At 36.2% G+C, this 24460-nt stretch overlaps 1 protein-coding gene across 5 annotated transcripts in view; it reads right to left on the reverse strand.

Annotated features, from left to right (window-relative positions):
* Positions 1-24460, reverse strand: part of Ascc3 (activating signal cointegrator 1 complex subunit 3) — a 337712-nt gene that overhangs the window by 104713 nt on the left and 208539 nt on the right. For all 5 annotated transcript variants that reach the window (XM_052751374.1, XM_052751375.1, XM_052751376.1 and 2 more), the window contains 4 exons: positions 7255-7392; positions 7036-7156; positions 5675-5807; positions 1401-1526 (listed from right to left, as the gene is read on the reverse strand). In XM_052751374.1, the coding sequence (XP_052607334.1) occupies positions 1401-1526; positions 5675-5807; positions 7036-7156; positions 7255-7392 (518 nt within the window). The remainder of the gene's footprint in view (positions 1-1400; positions 1527-5674; positions 5808-7035; positions 7157-7254; positions 7393-24460) is intronic.

Below are 24460 nucleotides of genomic sequence, written 5' to 3' on the forward strand. Positions count from 1 at the left end.
TATGAACAGTAAGATTTTGTGATGACATTTTTTACCATGATTCCTCTGTTAAAGACCTCTTAATGGCTTATAATTTCAACAGGAATATCTCAGATTTGACTCTTGCTCCATTTCCTCTGTATCTATTATAGCCTTCAGCAGTAAACATCTTCCTTCCTTCCTTCCTTCCTTCCTTCCTTCCTTCCTTCCTTCCTTCCTTCCTTCCTTTCCTTCCTTCCTTCCTTCCTTCCTTCTTTCTTTCTTTCGTTCTTTTTTTTTTTTTCAAGGCAAGGTTTCTATGTGTAACTCTGGCTTGTCCTAGAACTCACTCTGTAGACTAAGCTGGCCTCAAACTCAGAGATCTGCCTGCCTCTGCCTCTGAGTACTGGGATTAAAGGTGTGTGCCACCACTGCCTGGCAGTAAACACCTTTGTAACTGGTCTTTCTGCTGTAACTGTCTTCTACTAAAGTGCTTAGGAACTGAAACACAGCAAAACCTGTTCTGATGATGTTAATCCATGAATAAGCACTCACACTGCCTCATTCCCTTACCCTCAGACAGCATCAGAGGTGAACTACTCAGCACAGAGTGTAGGACACAGACCCTGTTCCCTCCAATGCTTTCATCTATTTTCTGTTGTGGACAAGCTTCACCCCCATACTTTAATCTCTGACCACAGCAAGCTTTCATATGCCCTAAACACTAATGACTCTGCCAAGCCCCAGGACCCTTTGCTTTTATTTTTCTGCCTGAATGTTTTACACATTTTCTAGTTTTGCAGATCTGAAGTGTCACATTGTCTGGCAAGCTCTCATCTTCACAAGTTTAAATACAGTTCTCTTAGAGTACTTAGCATCAAATTCTAGTGCTTACTCATGACTTTCCTACATGAAACAAGAGTCATTGGAGACAAGAAATGGTATACTTATATGTGTATTTCAGAATTTGACATAACATCTGATAAGGGTCTGCTATATCAAGATCTAATAAACTAGCAAGAGAAAAATAGAATCAAATACACTGCAATCTTATCTTCTCCTGCAAGGTCTTTGTTAACCCTAAGAAATGCCTCATAATTTCCTCCATCCAACTTAACCACTCTTAACCTTTCTCTGAACTCCAACTGTACCTAAGTCAGTGACTACCACAGTTTAGAAGATTCCTTAATGACTTCCAGTGTTTTGTCTTCAAACTGCACAGGAAAACTGTCCTATAGCAATTCAAATAATAACAAATATATACAATTAAGCATCCTCTTATGTACTATGACCACATGAGACATATCTGATCTTTTTGAAAACTTGAATCTATAAATGTGCTAAGAGCTGACAAATATTCACAGACATGGAGTTTCTTTTAAGTACCTGTGCTTTTTGTGCATACAATGTGCAATTACCCTTTCACAGAGCCCCACACTTACCTTGGGTTCATGATGAGACGTCGGAAAAAGTAAGTCCATGTGATATAATCCATTGCATCTTGCTTAGATGTTATTGTACCTCCAGCAATCTCTGCATTTAAGTGGTCAGAAAGCACTCCTAATAAGCTACATATTGAATAAAAGACAAGAAATACAATGAACAATAAACACTTATCTCAGTAAAGATTCATATTTTTATGTTATAAGCTACCAAAAGTGGCTTTATTTATGTATAACAACTGTGTATAATTTACAAATAATCTATTTCATTATTTGGTGATAACTGTTAAAAGTTGTTACAAATTCTAAAATTCATCACAGCACCATGAGCTTAAGGACACATTATTAACTAACACATATATACTTATGCTCTTTCTGTTAAAAAGTATGTTACATTTTTTTACATGAATATGAACAGAGTCCAAAGAGTACTATAGTAGTACAGAATTTCCCCAGAATACCTTAAGTAGTAACAACCTGCTGAAAGCAAATTACTACTACCGGTCATCTGGTAAATACTCAACAAATGGTTATCCTTGCTATCAAGAAAAGAATGGTTATATGGAAAAATAAAACACAGGCTGGCAGGAAGAGAGCTAGAAACTCACAGAGAAAGAAAATGCAAATCAAGAGAGGAGGCTTGTTGAGTGAAATGCAGAACATATGAAGTGCTGGAGTAAGCATGGAATAAATAACGAGGAAGATTAAAAAGGAACTTGCGAGGCAGGGATGATAGCAAAAAGCAAAGATATTTCCTCTATTCACCCAGCGAATATTAAGTGCTTGGAAAAATAGGGCAGTATCATGATACAAAGGTAATAAGATGTGTTGAAAGCCTGGGAAAATACATATTTTTAGTTTCATATGTAAAATACAAAAAGCAAGGAATGTCTAACAAAAAGGGCTAAATAATTACAAATAGAAACATATGCAAGTATTCAAATTAGCTTTTGTAAAGCACATGAATAGATTAAAAAAAACTGAATGTAAAAAATGTTCTCTATGTCAATCTCAATTTATTGTGACAGAGTGAAAATGGATACAGTCTGCATAAAGAGTACTGGCAATATTCATTTGAGGGCTGACTATAATCTAGCAATTTCCTTTTTTCATCACAATCTGATAGAGAAACATTTGTATGCAACATCAGAAAGGTAAAATGCTTCACTGTTACATTACACACAAGAGGAGGAAACTGTGGGGCTAGAGAAATAGGTGCCTCAGCAAGAGTACTTGCAGAGGACCTGAGCTCAATTGCTGGTACCCATACTGCAACTCAGCAGTCTATAACTCCAGTTCTAGGGGAATCTGATGCCCTCTTCTGGACTCCTTCAGCATGGCAGGCATGTGGTGCCCTGACAAACATACAGGCAAAACACTCACACATAGGAAAAAAAAAACTCTGAAGAGGAGAAATCTGGATTGCTAAATGTACACTAATAGAGAACTGAATTAACTATAGAATATTCTATGACATATAAGATATTAGCAATGGTCATAGCACAAGAAAAAGTAAATTAGCTTTTTATTATACAATGTCCAGAATAAATTAGTTTTGTTATAAATGGGTGTGTTATGTCAAAATTCTTTAAAAATACATATGAGATGGTCATATGTTATTTCTCACTTGTTTTTGTGGCGAATTAGATCCACTTGTTTTCAGAAACAGTTTTTGCATTTACAGGGTAAAATGTACTTTTAACTATTTGTATATATTGCCGAGTTTAATTTAGTGATGTTTTGTTTTAGATTTCTGTATTCATTCAAGATTCACACGTCTGTTAAGTTCTTAAAAAGATTTCTTACTGAATTTTAATATCTAAGTTATTCTGACTCCATAGAACAAACTATAAACTTATTCCTAATGAACAACTTTATACAAATGATTTTTACACTTTAGCTCAAAGGATAAAATTTATCTTTTTTATATTTCTTTTCATCTCTCTTCTGTCTCTTTCTAGATAGGCTCTCACTATGCAGTCTAGTCATGGCTGGCCTGGAATATGATATGTAGACCAGGATAGCCTCAAATTTACATAGATTTTCTTGAATCTGCCTCCTGAGTGCTGGGATTAAAAGTGTGCACCACTATACTTTGCAAATCCTACCTTTTCTATTACTAGGAGAATGCTCATTTATGACTGATATTATTCTTTCTATACTACAAAGAGTTCAACAGTGAAGCATCTGGGATATAAGATTTTATTATGAAAGAATCCTACATTTCAAATTCAATTGCTTTGACAGATCTGATACTGATGACTTATATTTTCTTTTTTACTGTGCCAGTTTTGGTAGTTTTTAAAATACATTTTATCCTTTGAGCTAAAGTGTAAAAATCATTTGTATAAACTTGTTCATAATGTCTTATTATCTTTTTTAATATATATGATGTTTCTCGAATCCTGATATTTAGACATAAACATATAAATTTTCTTCATCTTTGGAAAACACAATCAAACAAACAGTAGAGACTAGTGGTATAATTCAGTGATTGAAGCTTCTAAGGGGAGGGGCATGGAAGCTGCAAGTTCAAGGCCTACCTTTGCTACTGAGGGAGTCCAAGGTCAATCTGGGTAACTTAGTAAAACCCTGTCTCAAAATAAAAAGAAGGGTGGAAGTGATATATGTAGTGGTAGGGCCTAGCATGTCTCGGGCCCTAGGTTCAATCCCCAAGACCTCACACATATAAAAGCCAAAGCAAGCCAACAAAAGGCAACCACCAATCTTTGGGACAGTTGAAGTCTTTAATAAATGTTTATTCTTATTTTAAGATTGATTCTTATTTTCAAGTGTGTGTGTGTGTGTGTGTGTGTGTGTGTGTGTGTGTGTCTGTCTGTCTAGGAGGGGTTGGTGCACATGAATGTAGTGTACTCGGAGGCCAGAAGAGAGTATGGGACTCTAGCAGAACTGGAGTTACAGGTAGTGGGGAATAGAAATCTTGTATTACATGATATAAACTATTAATTACATGCCTCCTTATTGTGGACCATTTATTGCAAAAAGAAAAGTACCTAAAAGAAATACCAAGGAAAATACAAATTCCTCAGTAAAGTAATACTGTACTGAATGCTTTCCTCACAACAGATATTGATTCCAAGCATTATTCATCTGATCCCTACAAACACAAATGAGCAAGCTAGGATTGTTATCACGCCCATTTTACACACAGTGAAACATGAAGTGAACTGCTCAATACCAAGCAATTAAGTGGCAAAGCTCAGAGTTCAACCTCTGTCATCTGGTGCCAGGGCAATAGTTCAGTGTGCACAGTAGCCATAAGAGCATACAACAAATTTTCCCTTAAAATAATAGTAACAGCTGCATGTTGTCTCATAGTAACAACTACATTGTTAAGTTCTGCTGTAAGTTTTACTAATTGTTGCTGTGCGATGGTCTGTATGTCAAATGTGTTGCTGATTGGTCAATGAATAAATCACTGATTGGTCAGTGGCCAGGCAGGAAGTATAGGCGGGACTAAGAGAGAAGAGAATTGAGAGAACAGGAAGCTGGGGGAGGGAGACACTGCCAGCTGCCATCAGGACAAGGAAGATGTAAAGTACCGGTAAGCCACAAGCCACGTGGCAAGGTACAGATTAATAGAAATGGATTAATTTAAGCTGTAAGAACAGTTAGCAAGAAGCCTGCCACGGCCATACAGTTTGAAACCAATGTAAGTCTCTGTGTTTACTTGGTCGGGTCTGAGTGGTTGTGGGACTGGCGGGTGGCAGAGATTTATCCTGACTGTGGGCCAGGCAGGAAAACTCTAGCTACAAATTGTGTTTTAGTAAAACATTACCAGGACAAAAAATACCTAAATAAAATAAAATTAAAAAAAAAAAAAAGCAACCATGAAGTCTGTTTTATGTTGGCCAATTACTCCAAGGCACAGGGCCTGTCCAGAGTGCAGATGATACACAGTGTCACTCCATTGGTGAAAACTGATTTTCCTTTTCCCAGGAGATCAATTGCAAATAGCTTCTTTGTTAGGGCTTTGTACTTTGTTTTGATATTTTTTGTTTTACTGGATTTTTGTTTTGTGTTCTTTTTCATTTCTTTTGAGACAGAAAAGAGGGGAGAGAAAGAGAAAGGTTGCATGAACATGAAGTTGGGTGGGTAGGGAGGTGGGGATAATATGAGAAGAGTTGGAGAATCAGAAAGAAAAGGATCAAAGTACATTGTATGACAAATTTATTTATAATTGAAAAGAAACATAACCAGGAAAATATAAACACACTACGAAATGAAACCTGTTAGTTTAAAACCAAACTCACCTTGATTCTACTGGGAAAGGTTCATAAAGAAATTTTTTATAAAAATCTTTTTTTATATCATGAACAAGAATTACAGCTTTGCCCTGGTCATCGAACTGAGGTCTCCCAGCTCGCCCCATCATCTGCAGCACATCTATGGAAGAGAGAATAAGAGGCCTCCTGCAGTGACACTGAGCATGAGGTAAAGCTAATGGTCAGGGCATGCTTCTAGCATCAAGAACTAACAGAAAATAGAATACTTTAAGAACATGTGCTTCTTTGATCATCACTACTACAATCTTTAACATATATAACAGCTATGTATATATATATTTATATACATGATATAAACACACATACAGTATAATCTATACTCAAAAATTTATATTAAATAAGCAACTGTGATTAAGACTGAACTTTTAGAATGGTAGCTTACACTATCTGTGAAATAAAGTTCTCTAGAGTTACATGACTGAAGATGCTATTTAAGAACATTGATACTGTAGGGCCTGTGGAGGTGGCTCAGTGGATAAAGCACTTGCACAAGTGTGAGGACAGGAGTTGGAGACCTAGCACTAAGAGAAAAGCCAGAAGGGCATGGCGGCATCTCTGTATCCTAGCACTTGGGAGGCAGACATGAGTTCCCAAGACAAGCTGGCTAACTAGACTAGATGAACTCCAGCTTTAGCAAGAGCCTTTGGTTTAGTAAATAACAGTAGAAAGTGACTGAGAAAGATAACTGGTATCAACCTCTGACCTCCACCTGCATGCACACACACTGCTGGTGTGGCCCCACATATGTGCCTCCACACACAATGTGAGCATGCATACATACATGCACCCACACAAAATAAATAATAATTCTATTTTAAATAAACAAGGAAAAGTAAAGCCCATACAGGATAATGTTTCCCCTGGATAAGAAGTTTATTTAGTTCTTATCTTTCATCCTCCCAGAGAATAATTTTTTTCCCTTTATAATCTGTAGGAACCTTTGCAATAATTTATATTTTAAAAACCATATATCTTTTGAAATCTATTAATTATAGTTCTTAAGCAAAATTCATTGCACCTAATAGTTATTAACCAGTACTTTTATTTATGAATTTGAAATCACTAACTACGGTTTTGATTATTAATGAATTGGGCAAGTTACTAGACAGGCGCTTTAACCAGCTAAGCCTCGGAGCCTGCACGAATTGGGAAAGTTAAATGGAATAAAAAAGTTTAATATTTTCTGAAGCATTTGCACTGAAAATAAAGACTTCTTAACTTGATTATTATATCCTGATTATTATATATTTAAATGAGATAATTCTCCAAATTTAACTTATATAAACATAAACTGCTAAGGATGAAATATAAGCTTAAGAAAAAATTACCTGTGATGGGAAAATCCACATAACGTCTTGTTTTTCCATCATAATATTCAGTTCCTTTAATAATTACTAAGTGAGCTGGAAAGTTTACACCCCATGCTAATGTGCTTGTAGCAATGAGAACCTAAAAGATAAAAGAGAAAGCAAATGTCTTATAGCTAAGTAAAATAAAACTTCTATGTTACTTTTAAATATGTGTTCATGGAGGAGGGGAAAGAGTACCTGAACTTTACAGTTCACAAACAGCTCTTCTACAGTTTTTCGGTCTCTTTCATGCAGTCCAGCATGATGCATTCCTATCCCAAAAGCTAGAGTCAGCTTCAGGTTGGAATCTCGTATTGTCCCAATGATGTTCTCCATCTGCCAATAAATGCAAGCACAAGTCCAAGAAGCAGGTGCATCAGCTCCAAAATAATCATGTATTCCAATTACGTTTGATTGACATGGCTTTTTTTTGCTTTTAATACCATTATATGGAAACAAATATATAGCCTCCCTGTTTTCATTAAAGATGGGTAAACTGAAAAGAATTCCTACTTGGTAAAAACATATTCTCCAAACTACCCATTTTAATATTATATAACAAGAGAAAAATATATGGTGATAAACATAAACTCCCCTTAATGATTAAAGACTATTTGAAATGATTTAATATTGTCTAAGAAGGTTCAGTATCATTGCTATATTAAAAAGATACTTATCTTTTTGGATTTGTGTCTAAACTTGAGAAAATGCAAACAACAAAAAGAATCTGATACAATCCTACCAGACAGAATAATTATCCCAACAAAGTTTTCATACTAAACTTAGTGCTCATTAAGTCAGATGACTGCCTCAGTTTCGTTATCTGTAAGTTAGAAATAATAACAATAATCTTATACAGGCATGTAAATTCCTCCATTAAAGTCATGTAATAATAGCTACTACTAGCCTATATGTAAATTTGCCAATGGGTAAAAACAGTCTGAAGATACTTGAAGGATGTCTACTCCAAACCTTCCTGACAGAAAAGCTCATAACTATAAACATATCTGAGTCTGAAAAATTTTGATCATTAAAAAAACCAGACTGACTATTTTTGCTTATTTGTTATTGCTTTGATCAGCAGCTAAAAGCCTTTCATATTCCCTTGTTGTTTTTTCAGTGAAGTACCATTTCACTTCAGTAGATGTGACAGCTCTATTTTTCTTATTGGTGTAATACAGCCCTTTGTGCTTACGGGTATCAACCCTTTGTCCATATGCATTCTTATCCAGTTTTTCAAACCTCATTTTACTTATTATTTATAATAACTTGACAGTCCCAAGGTTTCAAAGTATTCACTTGCTGTGGGATTTTGTTCTGTATGCTGTGAATGTGTTGCTCTGATTGGTTGATAAATAAAAAGCTGATTGACCAGTAGCCAAGCAGGAAGTACAGGCGGGGTGAAGAGAAGAGGAGAATTCTGGGAAGAGGAAGGGCTGAGTCAGAAGTGGCCAGCCAGACACAGAGGAAGCAAGATGACAAGGCAGAACTGAGAAAAGGTACCAAGCCACATGGCTAAACATAAATAAGAATTATGGGTTAATTTAAGTGTAAGAGCTAGTCAGTAATGAGCCTGAGCTAATGGCTGAGCAGTGATAATTAATAAAAGCTTCTGAATGATTATTTTATAAGTGGCCCATGGAACTGTGGGGGCCTGGCCAGACCCGAGAAACTTTCATCTATATTTAGTGTCCAATGTGAATTTTTATCAAACATCTATAAAATATACATTTGCCTACTATATAACTTCTGTTGTGGTTTTAATTTGTATCTGAACAATTATATATACTTTATTTTTGCACTGAAATTATGGTGAAAATCCAAAGTGTATCTTCTATCAATTAAACTGGAAACAGTGGCTATATAATTCCTTATTTTAAAGTTAAACTATATTATTTCTTATTTAAAAGTTTTTAATATATTCAAAATGTTCATCTATTCTAACTATTTTAGTTACTTCTATAGCCTTATCAACACATGCCACTAGTCCTCAATACTGGAGTGAGAGCTTGAAAAAGGTAACATGTACAATTTTATATGCTTGAAACAGAACTATAAATAACTATTATTGTCTTTAGAGCTCATTTCATTTTGTTTTTCTACTGACAACTTCTATCAGGCACAGCCGAACCTGCATATATTTCCTCTTCTGGGTGTACATAAACTAAATATCTCAAAATCTCCAATTAAGGGATCTTTATCTGGCTGTTGCAGTTTAGAAAAAATACACAAGTCCATATTATCCATGCAAGGAATCATTGCTTCCATTCCTATTCATTTTGTTTTCACAATAAAAAACTTGTAAGATTTTAGAATGTGGGAATAAGTTGTCTTATACTAGTAATACATAAAAGAATGGTAAAGTTTAATAGTAATGTTTATAGAAAGCAATGCAGCCGGGCGTGGTGGCACACGCCTTTAATCTCAGCACTCGGGAGGCAGAGCCAGTCGGATCTCTGTGAGTTCGAGGCCAGCCTGGGCTACCAAGTGAGTTCCAGGAGAGGCGCAAAGCTACACAGAGAAACCCTGTCTCGAAAAACCAAAAAAAAAAAGCAATGCATTGAGTAGGCAATACTTTGAATAACACACACATTAGAAATGTTATTTAACTTTCATTGTGATAGTTATAGTGTATTAGCAGTGTATTCTATCTCATAATACATAACTAACAGCATTTTTGCATGTATCTGTGAACATAAGAAATAAACTTCTCTGAATTTACCATAAGATATGTACACTGTCTACAATGAAGATGGCATAGGGACGGATGTTCTTAAATTGTCTCATAAACTACTTGTGTCATTTTCACCGTATAAGGTATTTTCAACTTATATTGATTCACGGATACTTTTAAACTTAAAACTACTTTTAGATTTTTCAGCTTTATTAATGAAATAAGTACATATGAATTGTGTAATTCACAGTGTCCCATGACAATCATACCTCAAAAGTAATGTGCCATCTGCCATTCAAAAACCAAAACACCTTGTGACAGGAGGTTTGGGGGAAGAGGAGCTGTTTCTCACTCTCCCCACCTCACACTCACATAAATCAGTGCACTAAAAAGAAAGCTTTGCCTGTCTGAACTGGCAATCCCTGAAATCCTCAAGAGGACAATTAAAAAAAAAAACTTCATTTATTATAAATCTGAATTCTCTGAGTAACAAAAGGGAAAATTTATAGATGCTAATCATTAAACATAAAATACTACTAAAGTAACCTAAAGGAATTAAAAAATATATTTTATTGAATCATAAGTATTTGTTTTTATATTTTAAAATGAGTTTCACCTTTATCAAATTATTTTAAGTCAAGCAAAAAAATTGGGAAATTTTCAGGTACTGAAAGCTGAACATTTTAACAGATATTTCTTTAGCACTTTCTATTTGCTTGCCATTGTGCTATCAATTTACAAAGCTTATCACAGATTATGTTTTATACAATGAGTAGTGTTAACATCACACTTAGTTTGTTTCTACAACTCAGTATGTTTAAATGTAAAAGTTTCATTGATTTTGAAATCAATATAGTAAACTTTCTCAACTTTGAATCAATAAAATAAGATTCTCAAAAAGTATTTGGGTTATCATCTCAATTTCTCCAAGGATATGTAGTACAACTCCATATAGATATAAGACACATTATTTATTACATAAGAATGGATACTATAGGACTTGAAAGGGTTAATTTTTGATAAGATGGGATGTTACAGAATTATGACTGACTACAATAATGAAAACAACAGGAAGTTTCAATTCCAATGTTCATTTCTGTTTAACAAATATTTGTTGTAATGCATTGGTATTTTTCCAATAAACAGCTTTTGAAATATGTCAGACCACCTAATAGTTAAACAAAAAATACTCAATATTGTACATAAAAGAGAAACAGATCTATATTCTTTGGAGTGATCTGTTTAGGGGGTAGGAGAAGAGGCACATATGTAAGCTGTTGAACCATTTACTTTAACTTAATAAAATTTTTTTATATTTTAAATTTATTATACTCAAAAAGCTTTTGTAGAGAGATAGGATTCCATTTAAGTAGATACATTACTCTGGGCCTAACGCACATTCCAGTCAGAATATAATTCAGCAAGCTGATGACAATGCTGGCTCCACAAGAAAGAGACCAGATTGGACAAGAATGAGCTAACAGACTGTGCAGCCCAGCTCTGTCCCTCTGAGTGTGATATATTGTTTCAAGATGCTAAAATCCCATAGCTTCTCAAAGCATATCTGCTGTGCTGGTTTTCCCATTTTCACAGAATCCTCATTATCAGAACTCTGTACTCTTTTTCAAAGCATGTCAGACTCAGACCATATGCCACTGAATAATGCTTATCAACGGTCTACACTGCTGAACAGAAGATACACTAAGCAGAAGAATCATGAAAGTTACAAAGACTTCTAAAAACAGAAATAAACCAACCACATTGATACAGATGTTAAATGAAATTTAAGTATTTTCTTGTAATTGCAAAGTATTAATTTCTGAACTGTTTATGATGAACCACACAGAAGTAAGAGGGGAAATTACCAATGAAAGAAACAACATAGAACATTTTACTGATATGATAACAGAAAAGAATTCAAGAAATAGTTTGAAATTTATTCAGAATAAAAGTTTCCAAAATTTCCCAATACTACAAAATTCATTTCTTTCCTGACCTGAATGGCAAATACAACCACACTGCAAAAGATTAACATATAGTGACGTATTAATTTTAAGCGTATACATATGTGATCAAGGAAATAAATCTGCCTGAGGGCAAAGCTTAGCAACACAGGCCCTGCTTTTCACACATAAAGCTATGAGTTCTACTTCTAGTAATGCTGATTAAAAAAAAATTACATGTGAAATAAATACAGAAATAAAGTGTGAATTACAAATATGTAAACACAAACCTAAACAATAAATAAATAAAATCTAAACAATAACAGTTTTGCCACATCTTCCAAACATATAGAACAGCATTTGAAATTTATTTTTTGATTGGCCTAATTCTTACTGGAATCACAAAGTAAGATATTAACATGTTTTCCTTACTCACATCTCTAAGTTAATTCCCTATATCACTAGCAGAAAATCCTTCTGTAAACACTTCATATTTACTTTTAAACATAACTTTGATACTTATTTCCATTTTTAGAGAGTTCTGATTCTAATACATGCTTGGAGAATATGTCCATATATCAGAGTGCTTTTCAAATGCAGAAGAGACTGAGTTGAAAAAGAATATTACAGAGTTAACTTTTTAAAGTCGCACAATTATATTTTATTAATATGAATTAAATCATGAAAGATGATAACCAGAAGAGCAAAAATATAATGTAAAAGTTCACTTCATAGCTTTCAGCAGAGGAAGCCTATTTATATGGCATACTCAGTGTTGCAGAACCATGATACTACAAAAGTTGAGTATCTAATTTTAGAATATCTGCAGATGCCAATTGGGCATCCTAATCTATAATGTTCCTAACATGATACTTTGTAAGCACAGGAACAATTCATAACAGTTAGCACACTAAATATACGTTATTTTTCAGGATCCAACATGCTTTTCATGCATTTACTTCTTACAGCAGTCCCATGAGGATAGAGTTGTTACCATTCCTTTTACATGTGAAAATTTGAGGCTTAGCAGCCAAGTAGCATACTGGGGTCGTATAACTAATGGTGGATAGTCAGTCCTGATCCCAGAACTGCTGGATGTAGTTCATGCCATCCAACACAGTGCCTCATAAATTACCACATGAATGAGAGACTACTTGCAGTTACAATGCTCACTAGATCTCATTGTTCCAGACTATATGCAGAAAACAGGTTAAGATTTGATACAATGAGTAATTATCATCTACACACTGGGGAAATCTACTCAGATGATTTGCAAATATTCTTTAGTGTTTGAATATTTCTATACCTATGCCTGAAAAAGAACACCTCAATTATCTTGTTCTATAAACTAAAACCAAATAACATCTCTTTCAACTTCTTCATGATTGTGAAATGGCATAGTCTTGTCAGTTTCTTGTTCTTATTGCTACTGAATTTTTTGCATATTTTTCCTCATCAAATTCTGCTTTTCTATCTTATCTAAAGGTAATATGTTGCCAATGAGCCTATTTACTGTAAATATTGCAAGATTAAAAAAAAAAAAAAAAACAGGCTGAGTTTGCTACCCTGTGTTTGGGTCCAGCTTGTCACTTGGTTTGTGCATCACCCAAAGTAATCAATCTTTCTATTCTAGTTTTTGCATCTTGAAAATTGGGATAAGAACTATGTTCTACATGTTCATGACTAGATTTGATAATATATCCTTTAAAGAATTATAAAGAACCCCATGTATGCTACCAACTAAAGAAAAGAGAAACAGCTTTCCTTCTGTTGTTTAAAGGATGAAAATTGATGTTTACAATCACACCTGTATCCCATGAGTCCCAACTGGACCCAAATGTTCAATGCTTAGCAAATTCACAGATGTCTGTTTTCCATCTTATTTTTAGACTAATCGCACTATAAGCATTTCCTTGGTTTTTAAGAGGGATGAGGCCTGGTTTATACAGAGAATAGGCCCAGGGACAAGGATCAGTGTGGTGTTTCTAGCTACTCCTGAAGCTGGCATAGGAAGGAAGATCTTTAGCTTGAGGGCACCCTGCACTAAGCATAGCAAGATCTTTGTCAGAGTGAAAATAAAAATGGGCCAAGTGATAGGATACCAACCATGCACCATGGTCATGCATGCCCGGCGGGACACTTAGTCATCTCCGCCTAGTCATTTCCGGGTCATACATCCTTCATGACCCATGCCCCATGGTTACAAGGTCACATAGTCTCTCGGACGTGACCGAGTGATCTCTGCGCCTGGGCCTGTGTGTGCAGGTGTGTCCTGGCCTTTATAAGACGGCGCCATGTTCCCCCAGTCTCTTTCTCGCACATGTCCTTCCACAGGCCTGATCACATCTATCCCTTTCTCTTTGTCTTGATAAAACTCTTGTTAGTGGATTCTGTTGTGTGTCGGGACTTTTCCTTTGGGGCAAGAGTGCTGCAAAAACCATCACCAAGGATGTAAGTCATTGGTAGACACTTGTTGCATTGGTTACTGGTCTTGTTGCTAGGACAAATGCCTGGCCAAGCTAGATTAAGGGAGGAGGGTTTATTTTGGCTTGCAGTTATAATGCAAGTCCACCATGGTAGGGAAGGGAAGGCAGAGCAATTAGTGGGAAGCAACTGATCATACTAGATCATCCAGATCAGGAAACAGAGAACAAGGAATGCTACTGCTCAGCTAGCTGGCTCCTTATTCAGTGAAGCCCATGAAATTGAGATTTATTCATCACTTATATAATTTTTCATGAATTACTTCAAAGTAATATATAAAATTAGCAAACTTTTAAAGTGTTTCATATAATTCAGGTAGGTTTCTAGCCCATTAACAAGATTTAACTATACTGTTTTATTTCTCATACTTGTTTTCATGTTGTCTCCAGCTGCATCTATTACCTAGCTTGCCCCAGTCAGAGACATATTTCCTTTTATGCTTCGGATCTTTGGATGTTTCCCACCTGTCCTGGGGGACTTCTGGGAACAACTTAACGTATTTTGTTCTACATTTTTTTAGGGCAAAAGGCTTTGGAAAATTCTCATTAATTTCCCCTTATAGGGACAAATATAAATTAACTAGCTCCTTGTTGTATTATTTTAGGTACTTAGATCTTATTTAATAGTACACAGAAAGAAAGGGGCGGCTTTGGAGCTATACTAAGAGATAGAGAGCTGAGGGAAGAATGTAAATATAATCATGACAAAAGCCTAATCTTTTGCTAGCATTCTGCTATCTGCTGAGAGAGGGGAAAAAAAGCAGCATTCAAACAGTGAATTCAGTCTTGTATATTATTAAATGACTAGCCTTAAGAATATACTTCCCAAGGGTTCAGAAGAGAAACTATGAACAGCAAGATTTATTTTTGGGAAAAGAATCTCAGCACACCGAGCTCTTTAGTCCATTTGCTTTAATCCTCTCTCAATCTCTAGCTTTACAGTTATATACCCAAACAATCCTGCCCCTCCAGCCGGGTCACCAGGCCTGAATTCTTGCAAGGTCATGAAGGCAGGTAAGAATTTTCCTCAGGCAGTGACCATCAGGCTTTCTTTTACAACCCAAAATGGGAGTAGTAAAAGAGGAGGTCAACTGAGTGCTAATGACCGGTTAGTATATCAAAAAGGGGATCTATGTGCTCAGTCTACATTCCTAGAAGTGGCTAGGCAAGAAGTACGGGGTCTATTAGTAAGGCTGTAAGGAAGGAGGGTCTCACCCTACATCGCACAAGAAATAAAGCTATCCTCCTGACCTAGGAGACAGGTGTTGTTTCGTTTGTCCTTGGATGCTTCAGTCTGTTCTTAGAGAGTACAGAGGTGTCTCTGGTAAGATACTTTCGTCCGTCAGGGATGCTCCCTGCCAGATGCTGTTAACGACAGTAATTGCAGAAAGACCTACAATTAGGGATCCTGGCTGTGTTACTGCTCAGAAGGTTATCCAAATACTCCTTGAGTAGAAGAAAATTGTGCCCAAAGAATGATGGAAAAGCTACAATAGCACATGAGAAATTCATAGTAGGAAATGGCTAAGAATCAGAAGCCAAATATCACCAAGGCTCCTTAAGCCTCAGCTTTACCCCTAGAAGGCCCTTGGCTTCTTCCAGGTATAGTTTTGTGATAATCAGCTGAAATCCTACTTTATATATTTTTTGTGGCTTGCAGCAATTCAAAAGAAAGGGCTTTCGCTCACTTTTGTATCTTTTAGTGCTGGCTGGTGCATACCCAGAGCTAGCACCATTCCTGTTGCATGTGGAACTACGTGGTTGAACACCTGAGGGAAGGTGATTTAGTGAACCTTCTCAGTGCCAAATCAAAGCACCGGTTAACTAAGTTGTGTACTCACTCCATTTCTTCCCACTCCCCTCATTTACTCTGTAACCAATTCCAAACTGGCTTCTGTTCATAACAGATTTCTCCTTGCCAAGTTCACTCACAGGGCCTCCAAGTGTTAAATGACACTAGGAGCTTCTCTATCATATCATGAATTCCCTTTTTCACTTCATGTAATCAAGCATTTCTCCTGCACTGATCCCTGTCTACTGGCATCTTATCACCTTTAACAGTTTTCCATTTTCTGTCTCACTTCAAAACAAGTGATTCCCTTATGTCCCTCTGCTTCTCTACACTGCCCAGGGCTGTTATGGACTCACTTGGGCACAAAGTCTGCTTGTACACAAACATGTCCAACTCCATATGTTCACATCTGAAGTAGGTTTGACAGACCTCTTACATTTAATCACTTTGTAATTTCCACTTGAAAGCTCTTAGGCATATCAAAAAATATGTAAAAATTTTTTTTTTGCATTAAAATTTCTTTCTTCCTTTATTCCATCCTTCATTTCTCAGATTTTTTTTTTTTTTTTTGCCATTTCATTAAGCAGCATGATTATGTTCTGAGTTATTAACCAGGGTGCCATTCTGGATTATTTTTTCTGTCTTTCATCTATCATAAACTCTTATTATTAATTCTAAATATATCTTTCCTTTGCTACTGCCACCAAGGTAGGAGGCCCTAGGCCACCATCCATACGACCATCCATACTAAGTTCTACTTTATTGTTCCAGAAGTAACAAAATGTTCTCAAAACGTGAAAGATCTGGGGAAATGGCTTAGTGGTTAAAGAACTTGCCACTCAAGTATAATTATTGGAGTTTGGATTCCCAGAACCCATGTATAAAGGCTGGCTGGTCATGACAGATCACTTGTAATTCTAGCCTCAGAAGGTGGCGATAGGGAATCCCCAGAGCAAGCTGGCTACCTACCCATATTGATGAGCTCTAGGTTTGACTTAGAGACTCTCTCTTAATGAAGAAAGTAGAAGAGTCTTCTAGAATGATTCTTGGCACCAACTTTGGGCCTCTACACGTACATGCATTCAAACACATGCAAAAATGTGAATACACCCACAAGAAAAATAGAAAAATAAAAAATGTAAATGTATGTAATTGGTGCTGCGTACACCTGGTTCTTAGGAATTGCTCCCTTACCATCTGCTTGGTTTGCTCCCTGTCTTTTACAGCTGTACTCACAGGTTACCTTATCAGAGGCCTCATGCCTTGATTACTGTGTAATATCCCACAATGAACATTCCCATCTCCCCTATTTATTATTTTTCCCTTGCAAATCACCACACATTAACTTATTTGCTTGTCATCTCCTATCCTCACTGTAATGTTAATTATGTAAAGCCAAGAACTTTACCAGACACACAAGAACTACAAAAGCATTGGCCTTATAAACAAAAGTCCCTCCACAGTACTTAAAATAAAATTTAACCACTTTAATGGTGTGTCTGTAGTTTTGTACAAACTTCCTATCTGTAGTCTTTTTGATGTGTACCATCATTACTAGTGTAATGGGAAGTAACTGTGGTTTTGATTTGCACTTGACAATTAATGATACTGAACATTTTTCCTAATACTTGGTGTTTTCTTTTAAGAAATGTGTTTAGATCCACTGACCATTTTTGTTGGGTTACTTGCTGTTTCAATCTTCAGTTCTTTTTCTTAGTTTTTGAAAACCATATTCTAGACACCAATCCCTTGTCAGATGTATACATTGCAAGTATTTTCTCCTATTCTATAAGGCTATCTCTGTATTCTGCTGAGTTTTCTTTATTGTGTCTTTAAGCCATTTTGAGTTGGAACTCATAAGAGAGAGGTATGTAATTTCATTATTTTATAAGTAAAAAAATCAATTTCTTAGCATCCTTTATTGAAAACACTGTCCTTTCTCTAAGGTGTTTTTTGTTGTTCACCAGCGTCTTTAGCTCCTATGAGCTGTGATGCAGGTATGCCATCCTGCTTTCTCTCCTTCCCTCTTCCTCCCTCTCTGCTTCTGGCATGGAGGATAATCTAGAGCCTTGGAAATGCTATGTGTTCCTTTCTTCTTCTTTCTTTCTTTCTCTCTCTTTTTTCCTTTGGAGACAAGGTCTAGCCTTGGTTGGCCTAGAACTTGCTATGTAGACCAGGCTGGCCGTCAACTCAGAGATTGCTTGCTTTTGCCTCCTAAGTGCTGGAATTTAAGGCATGGGCCACCACACCCAGCTTCTCAAATCCCTGTCTTACCATCTTTGTCAAAAATCAGATGGATATACATACCAGTTTTTAATGTCAATATTATGCTGATCACTATAGCTTTGAATTTGTTAAATTGCTCAAAATGGCTTTGGTATTTGGTCCTTTTTTTAGTTCTGCCCACATTTTAAGAGTGGCATTTCCTAGTTCCATAGAAAACCATACAAGTACTTTGATGGATGTCACACTGGACTTCTCTTCTGGTAGTGTTTTTGAGACAGACACCTGACAGACAATCTGTCAGCAGTTACAGTGATTTCACTCCACCACAGTGGGGAAAGACTGGTAGCATTCATGGTGTGAGAGTGCTTGGTGGAGGCCTCATGTTTCAGCGAACCAAAAAGCAGAGTAGGCAAATCAAGACTTGTGGTGGGACCTTCAGTGTGGGACCTATCTCTAGGAACCTTTTTATTCCAGCCAGGCCCCAACGCATAAGTGCTCCACAGCCTTAAGATAATACCACAAAATGTAGAACAAGTGTTCAAAACACAAGCCTATGGGAGGACATTTCTGATCAATTCATAATGGATATTCTGTCAACACTGGCTCTCATTTTGTGAGCATAAGTTGCCCTTCCACATTTTTGTATTCTCTTCAAATTTCTTGAATTAATGTTTCATAATTTGTAATGCAAAGGTCTTTCTGACTTTTTAGGTGAATTTACTCTTAGCCATTTTATTATTATTATTCTTTGTAGCTATTATAAATGGGATAGCTTTCTTGATTTCTATTTCAAATAATTCAAACTAGCATAAAGCAACACTACTGGCTTCTGCATTCATTTTGACTCTGTATATTCTACTGAATTCATTCATCATTTCTAACAGCTTTTGGTAGGATTTTTAAAATTTTCACTCCATGTTGTTTGCAAGCAGTACCAACTAGGCTGCTATGGCAGGTCTTCTAGCACTGTTTGGTGAAAGTGCTCATCCATGTCTTATTTCAGATGTTAGAAAGGTCTTTCAGCTTCATTCAATACAATGTTAGTAGATCAGTTATCATCTATGTACTTTATTATATTGAGGTGTTGTAGCCGCTCCCCTAGAATTGAAAAATTCTGTTCTAGCTCAGAAGTAAACAATACGTATGTCTTAGGAGTCCTGTGATTGACCAGGCCTTGTCCAAAAGTACACACAAGTGGGAAGGAGAGACTTATGGGCAGAGCTGTCTGTAACTGTACAGAGCTCCTAAGATGCAGCCTTTGTGAGGCATCAGCATTCATGGGTAGGATTTTGGGGGATACAATTTCCTTATGCAATACCTTAAACACATACATGGAATTAATCCCATTAAACTCAATGGTTCAATCTAGACCTGGATGGGACTGTTTATTCGGTATGTGGGCAGTGTCCTATCTGAGATGAAATGTTTGTTCACAATGCCTCAAGATAAGTTACAAATAGGAGGCATGTTTCTTCTATACCCATATTTTCGTTTTCATATATTCTCTCTGTACTGAGATGATCAGGCTTTGCCCTCACTTTGATGAAGTCCTGTATTTTGCTAACTGATCTACCTTTACCTGTCATTGTTTCCCTAGATGAAGTCAACTGAACTAAATTCTTTAATGTGCTGCTGGTATTTAGTTGATGATTTTTACATCCATGTTCATGATGTATGTAGCTTTCTATCTGGTTTTCTACAAGGGTAAGACTTACCTTGTAATCTTGGCTGATAGATTTTCTTCCTCTTAGTGTCAGGAGAATTGGTATTAGTTTTTTTAATGATTGCTAAAATTGAGAAAAGAAGCTATCTAGTCCTGGGCTTTTCTTTGACAGTAAGCTTACAACTACTAGTTATCTAGTTATTTCTCACTGACCTGCTTAGGTTTTCTGTTTCTTCATGGTTCAATCTTGGCAAATTATATGTGTCTGGTAACTTTTTCTAGGTGGCATACAGTTATTCATAATAATATCTAATATTTGTTAAGTCATTTATAACATTTCTCAGTTCATTTTGAATATTATATATTATCTAATTGATAGAACTGTAACTTTAATGGGCATTATGGGGTGGGGAAAAGGAAAACTTTATGCTTATAAAACACCTCAGGGACTTGAAACTGAAGTTGCTCATCATAAATGGATATTTGAAGTTACCCTAATGCACACAGTAAAATAAAAATAAAGTTGATGATGTATTCTTTTGTCCCATAGTTATTGGATTTACCACATAGTAAGGACCTAGAAAGAGTGCTACTGTATGTCAGGTGGTAAGAAAGGTGTAAGTTTTAAGTGGGTAATGAGCATCATAGGAAGTGTTCTTTACCAGAAACCAGAGTTATTTGGTTGTGAGATTTATCTATACCCTGCCTATTACTAAGAGGACATCATTCTTCTGCATAAGAAGATAAACTTGGGATATACTTCTCATTTACTACCTGATTAACCTATCACAGCTTTGGACATATCATAAAGACATAACTGCAGATCATTATGATATCTTGTACAATGGTGCTGACTTTCACTTTATCAAGATAAAAATATAAAACAATGAGTAAATGTCACTGGTCTTTATCTCCTTCATTGCTAGAATGCAAGTGTGGCAGCTGATAGTATCTTAGAAAGGTTACGTGTGACTCTGGAGGATGAAGTATGCTGTGCACTACTGAAAAGTAATGTTCTCTTCGTATGCTGCTGGAACCATGTTCCAAGAGCCAAGTGGCCATGGTAGTGTATACTCCTTGAAATCTCAGCTAATAAGCATCATAATATTTTTATTCTATTCCCTGTGACTTTGCTAGTTTTAAGAGGTAATACCTATGAGATTAATAATTTGCTTAGAATAATAATAACTGAAATATCTACACAGAGTATTTGATGTTTTTGTTCTACTTGATGAAAAAACTAAATGTGGTTAAACTATCATTTGGCCTCCTGATTTTGATGAAATTAGGCTGTTATGTAACAAAGGTGGGAAAAGTTTAGGTAGACATAAACTTTCTCTGTATCTATTTAAAAAAATAATCAAAGACTTTATAACTTTATGAATTAAGCATATATAAAAATTTAGCTGTCAGTCTCTTATGGACATGCATTTTGGGCACTCTAGATTAGCTTATCAGCTTGTTGAAAAACATGTCCAGGTGACATATGGTAAAGCAAATAAATAATATAAGTATTTTTGGCCTTCAAGAGTGGCAAATAGAAACAATTTGTCCCCTACCCTTGCTTAGCTGCTGCCTCACATATGTACCAATAGATTTTAAACAATTTCATTTCTATCCCTTTTTACTATTCTCTACTATTGAATGAGCTGTGACTTTTATAGTTTAGTCTACTGACTAATGGTTAATTTTCATTATCAACTTGACTGGATTTAGAATTGCCAGAAATATATCTCTGTATGTGTCTATGAGGGCATTTCCAGAAGGGTTTAACTGAATAAGTAGGAGTCAACCAAACGTGTGGCACAATTCCATAGACTGGGGCCCTGGACTGGATAAAAGGAACATGCAACCATTTCATGGTTATGTTTCCTAACTGCAGACTCATGTGACCAGCCATCTCAAATCCTGTGGCCATGCCTTCCCTGCCATGATGGACTAAATTCTCAAACTGTGAATGAAAACAAACCCTTCCTTTTTTCAAGTTGTTTTTGCCAGATACTTTGTGGTAGCAAAGGAGCGAATACAGTAAAGAATACTGAGAAGGACAGTAGAACTGTGTGGGCAGGGAGGGGTATGCCTTCGGGGAGAGTGCACGGACAAAACCCTGAGTTCTAACTCAGCTCAGCGAAACAAACAGAAATGTAGGCCTCCATGTTAACTGCTGCCCACGATGGAAGTTCTAGTTGAGTTGTCCCTCTAGGGGACACATAGATAAGGATGTTTTGATTATTTGATGAAAAGTTACACTGTTTGCAAGCCTTTTTTTTTTTTTTTTTTAATGTAGGTCTTGGGAAAAATACCAAATAAATAAATTTGGGCAGTAAAGGAACTATATAGTGAACCTGAATTACTCATGGACAGTCAGGAATACCTCCTATAACATAAGCCAAAAATATATGTTCTTTTCCTGATGTATGTCACAGATTAAAATTCAGGCAATCAAATTTTTCTTTTTGTCATGAAGTCTGAGAGCACAGTGCAAAGACTCAGTGAAAGTTTGAGGCTAGTAGAAGTGGATGCTCTCAGTAAGAATCCAAGTGACTGAGCAGCTTATTCCCAGAAACTCTTGAAACTGCTATAAAAGGCTTCATCCTGCAAATCCAAAGGATGCTTCTTTGGGGTTTCTAGTTGCAGCATGATTTCATAGGAAGGACAAACCTGGAGTTGTGTCTCTGCGTCTTAACTCTTTCCTTTGAGTTAGTACTGGATCAAGATAATAAATCATTCTTTTTGTCTCTGCTAAGAAATTTAACTCATATCTTTCTTACCCATGTTCTCTCCATGCTCTTGATGTTTTTCCTTTCCTTTCACTACTGCCTCTTCCCCAAACACCTAGAAAGTAGTTTTTCAGCTGCAGAATGATTTGGCGGTTGCTGTGTCAGCAACAGAGTGCCACTCAGCTGCCAAGATAACTACTATGCTTATCCAGCCTTCTTCAAATGTCTGGTCAAAAGACACTTAATACTGCACAAAGAGCACTAATGATATAAGCCATTAACATTTCACCCCAGAAAGTCTTCCCAGAATGTATCCTCTACAAACATTAAAAATCTAGAAAGTATGGTGCTGTTTGGTTTTATGTCAACTTGACACAGCTAGAGTATGTCTGTGAAGAGGAAGCTCTACAGAGAAATGTCTCCACTAGATTATCTGGAGGGAAGTGTACAGTGCATTTTCTTGAATAATGACTGATGCCAGCAGGTGTAGCCCACGGCAGGTGGTTCAGGCCTGGGGCTGGTGGTCCTGAGCTGTATAAGAAAGCAGGCTCGAGTAAGCCCCAGGAGCAGGCCGGCAGAGAGCATTCCTCCTGGCTTCTGGTTCAGTTCCGGCCTCCAGGTTGCTGCCTGGAGTTCCTACTCTGACTTCCCTCAGTGATGGAGTGTGGCTTTAACTATAAGATAAAATAAACCCTTAACTTCCCAAGCTGCTTTTGGTTATGATAATTCATCACAGCAATATAAACTCTAATTAAAGCATTTAATTTAATTTAATTATCTGGGGGTTCCATAACAGAAACACCTACTTATGTAGGTTTAGATATACTCAAATGAACTCACACAGTAAACTCAATGAAAACTCAATGAAAACTTCATTTAAAATGTGTTTGTTTCATTTTTTATTTTTAAGAGTAAGTGATGGTGATGCATGCCTTTAATTCCAGCATTTGGGGGGGCAGAGGCAGGTGTGTATCTGTGAGTTTGAGGCCAGCCTGGTCTACAGAGTGAGTTTCAAGACAGCCAGAGCTGTTACACAGAGAAACTCTGTCTTGAAAATTGAAAAGGAAAAAAAAAAAAAAAAAAAAAAAAAAAAAGAGTAAGTGATGAGCAAATTCTTCCTGTATTGAAACAGACTGGATGAGACAAAACATGTGGAAATGATAAAATTTCCAGTTGTTATAATTTTACCAGGAAAAAAAAACCACGCAAGCAAATGCTATGGATTCTACTTATCAATGGTGATAAATTTTTGTGCTAAGTAGAACAACACTACAACACAATTATCCACAATAGCTGAGCTATACACACTTTCACAGATATCATAATTAGAATAAATAAATAAAAGAAGTGCACTCTAGCAAGGATGAATACATGATGTTCACATTTTAAACTAATACGAGTCACATATGAGCTAAATGCAATGCACTTTGAGCACACAACCTAAATAGTGTTCAGTAGGTATGTACTTTATATCCTGACTTCAAAGAAATGTTTGAAGTTGGAACACTTTTAGGGATAAAACAAAAGAAAAATAAAATTAAGATGAGATAGATGCTGCCCATACACTAAACCATCAAGAGTTAATTTATCTATTTTTCAGCATTTGCCTCCTAAATTGTGATATTATTGTAGGCACAACAGGTTATTTTTTAAAGCATTTCTTAAAAATGAACATAAGCATTATTAGATTTCCTTATGGCATCTTCAAACCCAATCTGTTGGTTCTCGCTTCCTCCTACACCTTTCTAACACACACCTACTATCATGTCTCATGTGTCCTATCGCCCTACCCCATCCCCTTCCTCAACAGCTCTTTTGTTCCCTCTTGAGATCTCCTTTCGCTATAAAGCCTATCCCTACATTCACAGTCTCCTCCCATATAATGTATATGTATAAACAGGAT

This window comes from Peromyscus californicus, unplaced genomic scaffold (genome assembly GCF_007827085.1).
Source record: "Peromyscus californicus insignis strain IS unplaced genomic scaffold, ASM782708v3 Scaffold_22__1_contigs__length_63687245, whole genome shotgun sequence".
Lineage (NCBI taxonomy): Eukaryota > Metazoa > Chordata > Mammalia > Rodentia > Cricetidae > Peromyscus > Peromyscus californicus.